Source organism: Stegostoma tigrinum, chromosome 13 (genome assembly GCF_030684315.1).
Source record: "Stegostoma tigrinum isolate sSteTig4 chromosome 13, sSteTig4.hap1, whole genome shotgun sequence".
NCBI lineage: Eukaryota > Metazoa > Chordata > Chondrichthyes > Orectolobiformes > Stegostomatidae > Stegostoma > Stegostoma tigrinum.
The window spans coordinates 7,361,650-7,374,139 of NC_081366.1; the positions used below are offsets into that span (position 1 = coordinate 7,361,650).

Here is a 12,490-nt window from a genome sequence, read left to right on the forward strand (position 1 = left end):
ACAATCTGCTCTTCTCGTCAGTGTGGAGTCTCTGTCTAGTAACTTCAAAATCAACAGAATTTAAAGGATTGCATGACAATTCAGCTATTAGTATATTATTAAACAGTTCAAACAATTTGAAAGAGTAATGTATTTGGTTAGTTGCAGCATATTTTTACTTTGCTCGCCTAAAAATAACATTTACATCTCAACACACTTGCCATGCACGTGGGCTTGCCTCTATTATTCATCACTTGCTATGCCTTCTTCTGAGTTATAACTTTAAAATTTCATAGTTTGTCTCCACTCCATGGCATCCACATTTCTATCCTAAGCTCTGTATGTTAGAAAATATGGTATCCCAGAGTAAACATTCTTTTCCATGCTTCCACTGCTTCTTTTCTATCTGAGTTAACAGTATGAACATAATTCATGCTAAGAGTCAGATTTATTGATGGATAGGACAAAATTGCATAAAACACCATTGAACAGTTACATCTCCAAAATGTCGAGGCACACGGATCTAAATAAGAGTAATTTTGACTGCAAACAGGAAAATATTTCCAAATGTGTCTGATGGATTAGCAATGTTCGGGACGGTTAGAGAATTAAGTTGGAGACTGCAAGGAATCAGATTTCTTCGGCTATGTTTACTAATGGAAGTGATTCATTCTGAATTAGCTTCTACTGCATTAATTTCTAACTTATTTCTGTTCACGAGTACATTTTCGAAACTAACGTTTAATATTGGTTAAAACCTGCTGATCCAATGTCACAGCGCTTTTTTCTTAAGCTGTTACACTTCAAAAATGTTTTTAAATACTTTTCTTCACAATGTCTTCATGAAAAATCTTAAGCTGCAACGCAGTGTTGAATTACGAAGAAGCTTTAAAAATTAAAAATAAACTCTTGTTCCATTTTGCCCTCATCTGAAAAAAAATCTTATTTTTAAAATAATTTAACAAGATGACAACATTATGCAGTAATAGCAAAAATGACAAAGTTCTGTCCATTTGATCTTTCCTTTTAGCTCAATTTATCCCTTCCAACATCAATCTACACGATCAAGGAATAAAATCTGAGAACATCACGCAAGAGATATGAGTTTTAAAACATCTCACTGCTTCACATATTTTTAGTCAAAATCTGAAGTTTTAACGGAACAGAGTGACCAGAAATGTTGGAGGCTTGTCATCAGCTACATTTCTATTTGCCAGCGGAATGTTGGCTTCAAATATTTAGAACATCTGACAGGAAAGAAATTACAACAAGTAGGGAGTGAGCACTTCACTCTAACATAAATACAACATGCTCGACTGGTCATTCAAAATATTAGCATCAACCAAACACGTATGACGATTAATATTTGTACATATCTGAGCAATGCATATGAGTACAGATGCATTTTAATTGCTTTGAGCAATAGATAAACTCCACTCAGCAATAAATTGCGAACAATTATTTCCATTAGAAAATTATTAATTTCTTACACTGCTGCGATGAACACTCAAATGATTAAGAGGTAAAGTTACATCACAAGGCTTCAAAAATAAGAAATCACTTTTGGACGATTCTGGAGATAAACAGACAGTGTACTGATTCCCTTCAGAAATGGGGACTGTCTGAAGACCGCCGGGATAACTAATCAATTCTTTCGGCACGGCTCTCCGATTAAAAGCAGCATCCGACTCCTGCCGCCTACAGCAACAATAATTTGTAGACTCATAATAATTTGAATTTCTGGCTTGTTTGCACCTCAGTGCAACCAGGAAAATTATGATTACAAGAAACGTAAAGGATGTAGAACCAAACAAGATAATTAAATAGACATGCAGATTCGAAAAATGTTCTGGATTTCTGGCTTGGTGACTATGCACGGAGATCTTTTCTGTATCATTGGGTATGATTGAAAAGTAGATTGTAGACGTGCTGGAGAGACTGGGCAGTCCATTATCTTTCACCATGATAACTACTCTTTGTACTGTAGAATCGTAGTTCTGAAAACGTCGGACTGCTTTTATTTCTCCAGTAAGTAGGCCGACACTGAGGAGACTGGGATCAGTGGCTTCAAGAATTTTGAAGGAAAGCCGCATGTTCTGCCCTGAATCCGCATCGATTGCGATTACCTTGGTGACCAAGTTCCCCGGGTATAGCGATTGACCCAGAATCTTCACAGCTGACGAAGCATTCCACGCTGAAGGCGAAATAATAAGAGGAGCATTGTCATTTTGATCTAGAATAATAACGTCCACAATGGCAGTACTGCTCAGGGCGGGTGTTCCACCATCCCGAGCTTCAACTTTGAACTGAAAGCTCTTCTGCTTTTCATAGTCGAATGGATGTATAGCATTAATATTTCCACTCTTCGAGCTAATCGTAATATAAGGAGAGGCAGATCCGTGTTGAATTTGCTTTTCCAAGATGATATAGGACACTTCTCCATTCTGATCCAAATCTGGATCCGAAGCAGTGACAGCAAAGATAGAAGCACCGGGTCTATTGTTTTCCATTACAAACACGTTGTACGTGGATTGTGTAAATCTTGGCGCATTATCGTTTACATCAGAAACTGACACAATTAGAAACTTCTTGGTGGCGAGAGGCGGAGATCCTTTGTCACGAGCCGAAATGGATATATTGTATGTTGGGATTGTTTCCCGATCCAAAGCACGAATGGTGACCAAATTATAGCTGTTCCTTAAAGCCGTCTGTAATTGAAATGGTACATCCATTTCAACATCACATTGAGTTTGTCCGTTTTCATTGGAATCAACATCCCTTACACTGATCGTAGCTATCCTGGTCCCAGGTGCAGCATCTTCCGGTACTGTACTGGATAATGACATCACTTCAATCTCAGGGGCATTGTCATTCTTATCGATTAATCCGACGATAACTTTCGCATGTCCTACCATTGGATAGGGGCCTTTATCCACAGCTTCTACATCGAGCTCATACGTACCCAAATCTTCAAAATCTAGTGCTCCTTCAACTCTGATTTCTCCGGTTGTCGGGTCTAATTTGAAAACCTCACGCGCCTTTTGCGAAGCGTGACGAGTGAAAGAATATGTTAGCTCAGCATTTGTGCCTTCATCCGAATCAACAGCATTGAGTTTTATTACTAAAGTGCCTTTCGGGGTGTTTTCTTCAACGTTGGCCCTGTATATTTCCTGATCAAACACCGGCGCGTTATCATTTACGTCCATAATATAAATTCGAATCCGAGCAGTGCCGGATTTGTGAGGAATCCCACCATCAACGGCAGTAAGCACAAGGTCAAAAGTTGACTGTAGTTCACGGTCCAAGGGCTTTTCTAATAACAGTTCGGCACTTGTACTCGCATCATTTCTCGTCTGAAAATTTAGGCCAAAGTGTTCGTTTACGCTAATCTGGTAAACGCTAATAGCATTCGTGCCGACGTCTGCATCGTGGGCGCTCTCAAGAGGCAAACGCGTTCCTGGTGCAATGGCTTCAATGATCCGTAGAACATACTCGTCCTTTGAAAAGCTAGGTGCATTATCATTTATGTCCAGTATTTCTACTGAAACGCGATGCATCTCCGAAGGGTTTTCGAGCATTATTTGAAAAGAAAGGAAGCAGGCAGAGCTTTTACTGCAAAGCTGTTCTCTGTCGATTCTTGCATTAACAAATAATACTCCACTATTCGGATTTACCTCCATGTATTGCTTTCCACCGTCAGAGACCAGTCGAAATTTGCGGCCCGACAATTCCCGAACGTTCAGACTCAAATCCTCAGCAATATGCCCTACGAAGGCCCCATGCTCCAACTCCTCGGGAATCGAGTAGTGAATTTGCCCCAAAACAAGGTCCAATACACTTTGCAGAAAAATGAAAGACGCCCTGCTGCCGAATATGTTTGCCATTGCTCTTTCTTGATTTTTCAATAATTATTAGTTACCTTGTCGCCTCCGATAAAAAGGAGAACCTCACATCTGATTTCTAATTTTGACGCGAGAGATAGAAATTCTCTTCGGAACACGTCCTTTCATCATTAATGCGGCTACAGTCTGCCTCTTACATTGTTAATCTTCGCCTTCAAGCCCTGCGAGAGGAGGTGGGTAGATCGCGACGAGTGTTTCAGCTCCTTATTGGTAGACAGCGACACAAAGTGTCCCAACCAATAACTGCAACAACAGATCTTAAAGCTGTACTGCTTCAAAAGTATTTATTTACATGTGCGCAATCAAAATCTTCAGACAAGGAAACATAGCTAGTTGTGTTTACAGTGTGACCACATGTTACGCTGACTTCTCATATGACATACATTAAAAGAACATTATAATTCGTGGAATGCATTAATGATGTCATTAATTGTCAATTTTACATTGCATGCACTGTTGAGTGAACAGTGTTAAATATAGATGATCTGGCGTTTTTATTTTTCCTCGAAACTTACATTTATGTACAAAGTTTTTTTTATTCATTCAATTGTGGATTGTGGGCGTCCCTGGCTGGCCAGCATTCCTTGTCCATTCCTAGTTGCCCTTGAGAAGGTGGTGGTGCGCTGCCTTTTTGAACCACAAAGTACTCCTGCTGTGGCTTGACCCACAATGTTATTAGGGAGGGAATTCATGGTTTTTCAACCAGCGACAGTGAACGAACTACGATATATTTCCAAGTCATGATGTTGAGTGACTTGGAGGGGAACTTGAAGGTGGTGGCATTCCCATATATCTGCTGCCCTTGTCCTTTAGTGGTCGTGGGTTTGGAAGGTGCTGTGAATAGTACACACTGCTGCGACGGAGTATTGGTGTTGAAGGGAGTGAATGCTTATAGATGTACTGCCAATCAAGCGGGCTGATTTTTCCTGGATAGTGTCAAGCTTCATGAGTGTTGCTGGGTCTGCACTCATCCAGGCATGTGGGAAATATTCCATCACGTTCCTGTCGTGCCTTGTAGATGGTCGGCAGGCTTTGAGGAGTCAGGTGGTGAGTTACTCGTCGCAGCATTCCCAGCTTCTGGCTTGCTCTGGTGGCTGCTCTGTTAATGTGGTGAGACCAGTTGAGTTTCTGGTTAACTGCACCCCCAGGATATTGATCGTGGGGGATTCAATGATGGTAACACCATTGAATGTCGTAGGGTTCTGGATAGATTGCTTGTTACTGGTGATGGTCATAGCATGGCATTTGTATGGCGCGGATGTCACGTTATAGAACATAGAACATTACAGCACAGTACAGGCCCTTCGGCCCTCGATGTTGTGCCGACCTTTCACATCGAACTGAGCCCATCGAACCTACACTATTCCATGTACGTCCATATGCTTATCCAATGATGACTTAAACGAACTTAAAGTTGGTGAATCTACTACTGTTGCAGGCAAAGTGTTTAATTCCCTTGCTACTCTCTGAGTAAAGAAACTACCTCTGACATCTGTCCTATATCTTTCACCGCTTGATTTAAAGCTATGCCCCCTCGTGCTCACCATCACCATCCTACGAACAAGGCTCTCCCTGTCCACCCTATCTAACCCTCTGATTATTTTATATGTCTCAATTAAGTCACCTCTCAACCTTCTTCCCTCGAACGAAAACAGCCTCAAGTCCCTCAGCCTTTCCTCGTAACATCTTCCCTCCATACCAGGAAACATCCCAGTAAATCTCATCGGCACCCTTTCCAAAGCTTCCACATCCTTCTTGTAATGTGGTGACCAGAACTGTACACAACACTCCAAGTTTTGTACAGCTGCAGCATAACCTCTTGGTTCCAGAACTCGATCCCTCTATTAATAAAAGCTAAAACACTGTATGCCTTCTTAACAACCCTGTCAACCTGGGTGGCAACTTTCAAGTATCTGTGCACATGGACACTGAGATCTCTCTGCTCATCCACACTACCAAGAATCTTACCATTAGCCCAGTACTTTGCCTTCTGGTTACTCCTACCAAAGTGCATCACCTCATACTTGTCCGAATTAAACTCCATTTGCCACCTCTCAGCCCAGCTCTGCAGCTTATCTATGTCTCTCTGCAACCTACAACATCCTTCGTCACTATCCACAACTCCACCGACCTTAGTGTCATTTGCAAATTTACTAACCCATTCTTCTAAGCCCTCATCCAGGTCATTGTAAAAACGAGAAACAACAGTGGACCCAACACCGACCCTTGCGGTACACCACTAGTAACTGCTCTCCAGGATGAACATTTCCCATCAACTACCACCCTCTGTCTTCTTTCAGCAAGCCAATTTCTGATCCAAACTGCTGTATCTCCCACAATCCCATTCCTCCGCATTTTGTACAATAGCCTACTGTGGGGACCTTATCGAACGCCTTGCTGAAATCCATATACACCACATCAACCAGTTTACTCTCATCTACCTGTTTGGTCACCTTCTCAAAGAACTCAATAAGGTTTGTGAGACACGACCTTTCCTTCACAAAACCGTGCTAACTATCCCTAATCAAATTATTCTTTTCTAGATGATTATAAATACTATCTTATAACCTTTTCCAACACTTTACCGACAACTGAGGTAAGGCTCACTGGTCTATAATTACCAGGGTTGTCTCTACTCCCCTTCTTGAACAGGGGAGCCACATTTGCTGTCCTCCAGTCGTCTGGCACGATTCCTGTAGACAATGACAAGTTAAAGATCAATGTCAAAGGGTCGGCAATCTCCTCCCTTGCTTCCCAGAGGATCCGAGGATAAATCCCATCCGGCCCAGGGGACATCTTCTTTGTTTATTAAATACTGATTGTGCAAAAATAATACTTTACAACACAGCTCGCATATTCAATTGTGAACACCCTTTCAGAACAAGTTTGGTTATTGTAAAATAAATATATTAAATCGTCAAATTGCATATTAAGCTTTTTCAATTAACTTCTGACTTTCTTTACCTTTCGCCAGTTTGTTTCATAATTTTGTATTTTGTTTAAGAATTTCACGGTATTTTCTTTTAAATTATTGAACCTTTTTTACGAATCAATCTTTTTAGAGGTGTGAGTACACCCCTCTCGCACAGGTTAGACTTGACCCCGTCATCCCGGTCCAGCGATAGGGGCACTCTTCCTGCATCCAAAGAGGACACTATGCAGTCGTTCTTTTTTTCTTTAAAAAGAAATTATCCAATTTTTCTCATGAATCTCTTCAGACATATTATTACAGACCTCTAGAGCAGGTACTTGAAGCCAGGCTTCTTGGTTCAGATATAGGGACACGACCAATGCACTGAAAGACGGCCCAACACAATAGTTCTTTAGAGATAATGGGAACTGCAGATGCTGGAGAATCCAAGATAACAAAGTGTGAAGCTGGATGAACACAGCAGGCCAAACAGCATCTCTGGAGCACTCCTGAGATGCTGCTTGGTCTGCTGTGTTCATCCAGCTTCACACTTTGTTACTTTCGTTCTTTAGAATGTCTTATTGCATCAAATTCAGCTGAACCTTGAATTCAATTGCATATTGATTAATTCCACAACATTTACGCAACTGCCGTAAAAAACTGATACAATTAGTACATTTTTCAGTTTTGGTCCAACTCATCACACTAAGATGTCTTTAATGATTGCTGATGAAAGCTCGTCTACCTCAAACGTTCACTGCGATTCTACTTCCACAGATGCTTTGCATTTTCAACACTTTCTATGTTAGTCAGTAAATTCTCTGGTCTCATTAATACAAAGAAGGTTTCACATAATGCTTCCCTAAAAGAAAAGAAAGTTTAATATAATTTGAATTGGCGAAAGAGCTATGAATCTGACAAAGTATATTATACACTCAATACCAGCCATCATCAACTTGTCATAAAATTTTGGGTTGTAATTCTTGCCTAATTCTTACCTAAATACCGAATGTCAGTAAACCCATTTTCTAACAATAGCTTTCTTCCAAAATAAATTTTCTCAAAAAGGGTAATTAGCAGCTTAAACAAAACTAATATTATAACACCTTCATTTTAATGATTTTTGTTATCAGGGCAGATGCATTACCAGAAATCCATTGAATTTCCTCGCTAAAATAAGAATTTCTGAAAATGAAATAAACACGTGTGTTATCGGATAAGAGTTGTGAATAAGCTGCTATATTAATAGATTTTTTTCACAAAAGCATGAATAAAATGTTCGTCCTTTCTAATTTGTATGATGATACCAAATAATATGATGGCTCCTGTACCTTTAAAACTTTGTTTCAGGCCTGAAGATATCGCCTTTCTAGCTGGTGGCACCTTTGGTATAGAGCTTTCGTTTGGTCTTCAAATGTCTGTATTGCGAATTTCTGACAGGTTCATAACAATACCTGGAATATTGCGTGCTGTCTGTTTCGGTCTAGAAAGTGTTTTTCTTCCAAAGGTGCCTGGAGAATTTTACAAACTGATCACCACGGCTACTCTAGCTAAGGTGATTACTCCAGCCTGTGGGTAAACGAAAATATTTCATGATTGTTGGTGTTCTTTTTTGGCACGTCCCAATTACATTTTATTGTATACTCTTGGCGAAAGGATGGCTAAAGCTAGGGAGCTTATCAACCAGGACCAAAACTGAAGTTTAACTTGTGTTTTTTTCCCTAATTTCTTTACAAACTAATTCTATATTTTGATATCTAGTCCCGAGATAATCACGTTTTAGTGTACAGATATCATTCGAAAGAAGAGAAATGCACTTCATTCCTTACCTGACTTCTGTACTTCTGAAACGTATTGCACTTTTGAATATCCAGGTCCTAATTTTTCCATCTTGCAACTCCGTCTCTCTAATGGTTCTCAAATCACCCATATTTATTTCCAGTTGCACTGTCAACTCATTTGTTTTGTTCCAAGTTTATTATTACTATTGAGTCATTCATTCGTTCACATGATGTCACTGCCACGAGCTAGTTCATCGTTTGTTGTTCTTTCCGCATTGCCCAGCACACCGTTCAGATAGAATCACATGGAAAGCAGACCAGACCAAATGTGTATGATAGGTTTCATTCTTTTTCTTACTAAAATGCAAATGGAAGCGTCCAAGAATTTTGAAGAATTTACTTCACATGCCCCTGAAACAGACTATCGGAAAACTTTAGCCTCCCTCAAAAATGATTGATAAGTCAGTGGTACTGGCGGCCAACTTTATGAAATTAAATTCCTTGGCATTTAGGCCTGAAACACTTCATTCCGTAAATAGCAAACGCCAGTATAACATAATAATGACAAAATTAGGAGTAAAGTGTTTCTTAAAAAGATTAACCTGGGGTTATAGACCGGCATTCATTATCACAAAAGAAGAATTGAAATTCTGCAGCGTACTTTATGGCCTCACGGTCGATTAACCAGCTTTTAGGTGAGAAACGTATCAATAAAACAAGCCACTAACATAATTTGATGAAATGTGGTAATCAAGATAGTTCCCAGAAGCAGAAGGAAAAAGACAAAGCTAATCTATGTTGTTTCCATTGTATAGATTGAGGGATGAACGTCAAAAAGGAGATTCGCTATTCATTGAAAGAATGCCGTGGGAACATTTTCCACCACCTGGCAGGAAAAGTAAGGAATTTAACTTAAAGTATGGTTCCTAAAACTGCACCTCCAAACAGGGCGGCATTCTCTCTGCACAGTACTTTGGTGCCAGCATATATTTTATGCTCAGGTTTATAGAATGCAATTTTAATCTACGACTTTCTAACTTCCCCTCCAAGGTTCCCATGTGTGTGATTGTGGAGAATTTCTGAACGTGCTGCGTATCATTTGACTCGTTCTTGGGACAAATAAAGATGGTTGTAGCTCTAGGACAGTTGATGTAGCTCACCTCTAGTACATCACTGCAGTAACCCTTCATTATGTTGCGCTGGAAACGACGATCTTCAGCTTCTTCATCAATGACATTCCATCCATCACAAAGCCAGAAGTGACAATGCTCACTGACGACTTTAAAATGCTCAGCGCACTTGCAGTGCTTCAGAAAGTGGAATAATTCATACCCAAATGCAACAAGACATGGACAATTTCCAGGCTAGTGTGAGCAAGCGGGCTGATGCTATAAAAGTACCAGACAATGGCTACAGAAACATAGAAAACAGGATCATGAATAGGCTAATCAAAACTTTTAGTCCGCAATGACATTTATTGTGATCATGGGCGATTATCCAACTCAATACAATGTTCCTGCTTTTCCTCGATATCATTGATCTTTAAACGGCAATTGTCAAATCCAATTTTTTCTTGACCACCAACAGAAAATCCAGTTATCACCCTTTCATGTACACTAGCTTTACCGTCTATGAATCCCTCACTGCCAATGTACTTGGATTACCATTGACCACAAAGTAGACAAGGCCAGCCATGTAAATATTTTGGCGACAAGAACAGATCAAAGGATAGGGATCTTGAAGTTTGTAACTCGCCTCCAGGCGCCCCAAAGCCTGTCTACAATCTGCAAGACATATGTCAAAAATGCATTGCAATGTCCCCCACTTGCCTGCGTGGTACTTTTCTAACATCACTAAAGACGCTTGACGCCAGCAAGGACAAAGCAGCCCGTTTTGCTTCTTCACCTTCGGAGGCATTCACTTTATATCTCACAGATGTACAGTGTCAGCCCGGTATACCATCAGATAGATGCAGTGCAGAAATTCATCGAGTTTCCTCAGACAGCTCCTTTTAAACTGCAGGCCACTTGCATTTTTAAAGATAATAGGAACATTTGTATGGGAACACCAGAACCTGAAAGTTCACCTCCAGGTCGCTCAACTTCCAGACTTGGAAATGTATCATTGTAACTTCAGTGGCAAGGGGTTCAAATCATAGAGGTTCCTGTCCAATTCATTGCTACCTACATCACAATGACTCCAGCAATTGACAAACGTAGTTCAGAACCTCCTTCGGAAGGGTGATTAGAGATAAGCAATAAAATATTACCTTCCAATGACGCCCGTGGCACATCAAAAAATTAACAACCTGCTAGCATTATATTCCCTACGGGGAGTGAGCGTTGGAGGTGTAAAATAAAATGTTCATAAATTGTGCCTCTTTTTTATTCCCCCTGTAACGGGGTGTAAAGTTTTAGGAATCTTCTTGGAGCATCACTCATCCAGCCTAGTTGAGAGCAATTCACTGCGTTCTTCACTTGTGCATTGTGGTTGTTGGACGGGCTTTGGGGAGAATGTGGAATGAATTATTTGTTGCAGTTCGTGAACTGCTCTTGAAGCCAGTCGGCTTATGGTTTGATCACTTCATTTTCCACTCAATGCTACGATCCAGGTTGTTGATTGTGGAGTTGTTCAGTGATGGAATGCCATTCAAAGTTAGTTGGTTTTATGGTCTCCTGTTGGGAATTCTTGCTGCCTAGAGCTTGTGTTATGCAATCCTGCTTGCTTCTTATCAGCACAAGTCTTGATCTTGTCCAAGTCTTTCTGTGAATGGACATTCGATCTTGAGTGGAATATTCTGAGGATTCTGTCATGTGACCTTCCCACATTCACCAAAATCGCTACAGTTACGCTGTTCAGAGCTATTGCCGTCCATAAAGGAGCGTTCTCCCTCACTTTACTGGACTGAAATGTTATATGCAACTCAGGGAAATTATCATTAGTGTCAATGACATCGAACGCAGCATTCACACAAGCTGACAATACAGGTGGAGTGGTGGTCACGGCTTGTATGTCAAGTTCATAAGCAGATTTTTCTTCAAAATCCAAAACGTCTTCAACTCTGATCTCTCCAGTTACCGGGTCTAATTTGAATAAATCGCGAACATTTTGGGAAACTTAATTGTTGAAATAATATGTTACCTCATCGATATCAGCAGCATGAAGCTTTTAGTGCCCAAGAGCTATTCGCGACGTTCTCCAACACCGCGGCCATGTAGGTTGCACGATCGAATATAGGTGCGTTATCATTTGCGTCATGGCACGAGTATTGATCCAAGCTGTACCAGATCTATGCGGAATCCCACCGTCAATGGCCGTCAGTATCAGAGTAAACATTGGCTGTTGCACACGGCCCAAAGACGTCTTTCACACCAACGAGGCACTTTCAGTTCCATTTCTTGTCTGCACGATAATACCAAAACGCTCATGTGGACTGGCCTGGTATACGTTGATTGTATTTGCTCACTGATCCGGAGAACGCGCTCTCAGAGGGAAGAGAGCGCCGGCCGGATTGATCTCGCTGGTTTCCAAATAGCATTCCTTGTTCTAAGAAAAAGGGTGAATTTTCGTATACGTTAGTATGTCCAAAGCCACGCGGAACATTTCCGAAGGACGGCCGAGAGCAATTTGGAAAGAAAGGGAACGAGCAGCGGTTTTACTGCAAAGTTGTTCTCCGTCAATTCTTTCATTAACACATTAACATCCATTTTCCACATTAAAAACCATGTATTCTTTCGAGTCATCAGAAACCAGCAGGAACTTGCGAGTCGTTAAATCCCAAATCGTTACTCTTAAATCTTCAACAACATTGCAACAAAGGCCCCGCTCGCTTTTGTCTCGCAGATCGAGTAGAGAAGCTTCTCCCACACTAAATCCTACGCACAGAACTAAGAACATGAAAAGCGGCTGTCTTATCC

The 12,490-nt window shown here is 40.7% G+C and overlaps 1 protein-coding gene across 1 annotated transcript in view; it reads right to left on the bottom strand.

Moving 5' to 3' along the window:
- LOC132210462 (protocadherin Fat 3-like) overlaps positions 1-12,490 on the bottom strand; it is a 118,108-nt gene that overhangs the window by 37,155 nt on the left and 68,463 nt on the right. Inside the window, exon 5 of the mRNA XM_059650531.1 lies at positions 1,463-3,886. Coding sequence (XP_059506514.1) covers positions 1,463-3,886 — 2,424 coding nt within the window. The remainder of the gene's footprint in view (positions 1-1,462; positions 3,887-12,490) is intronic.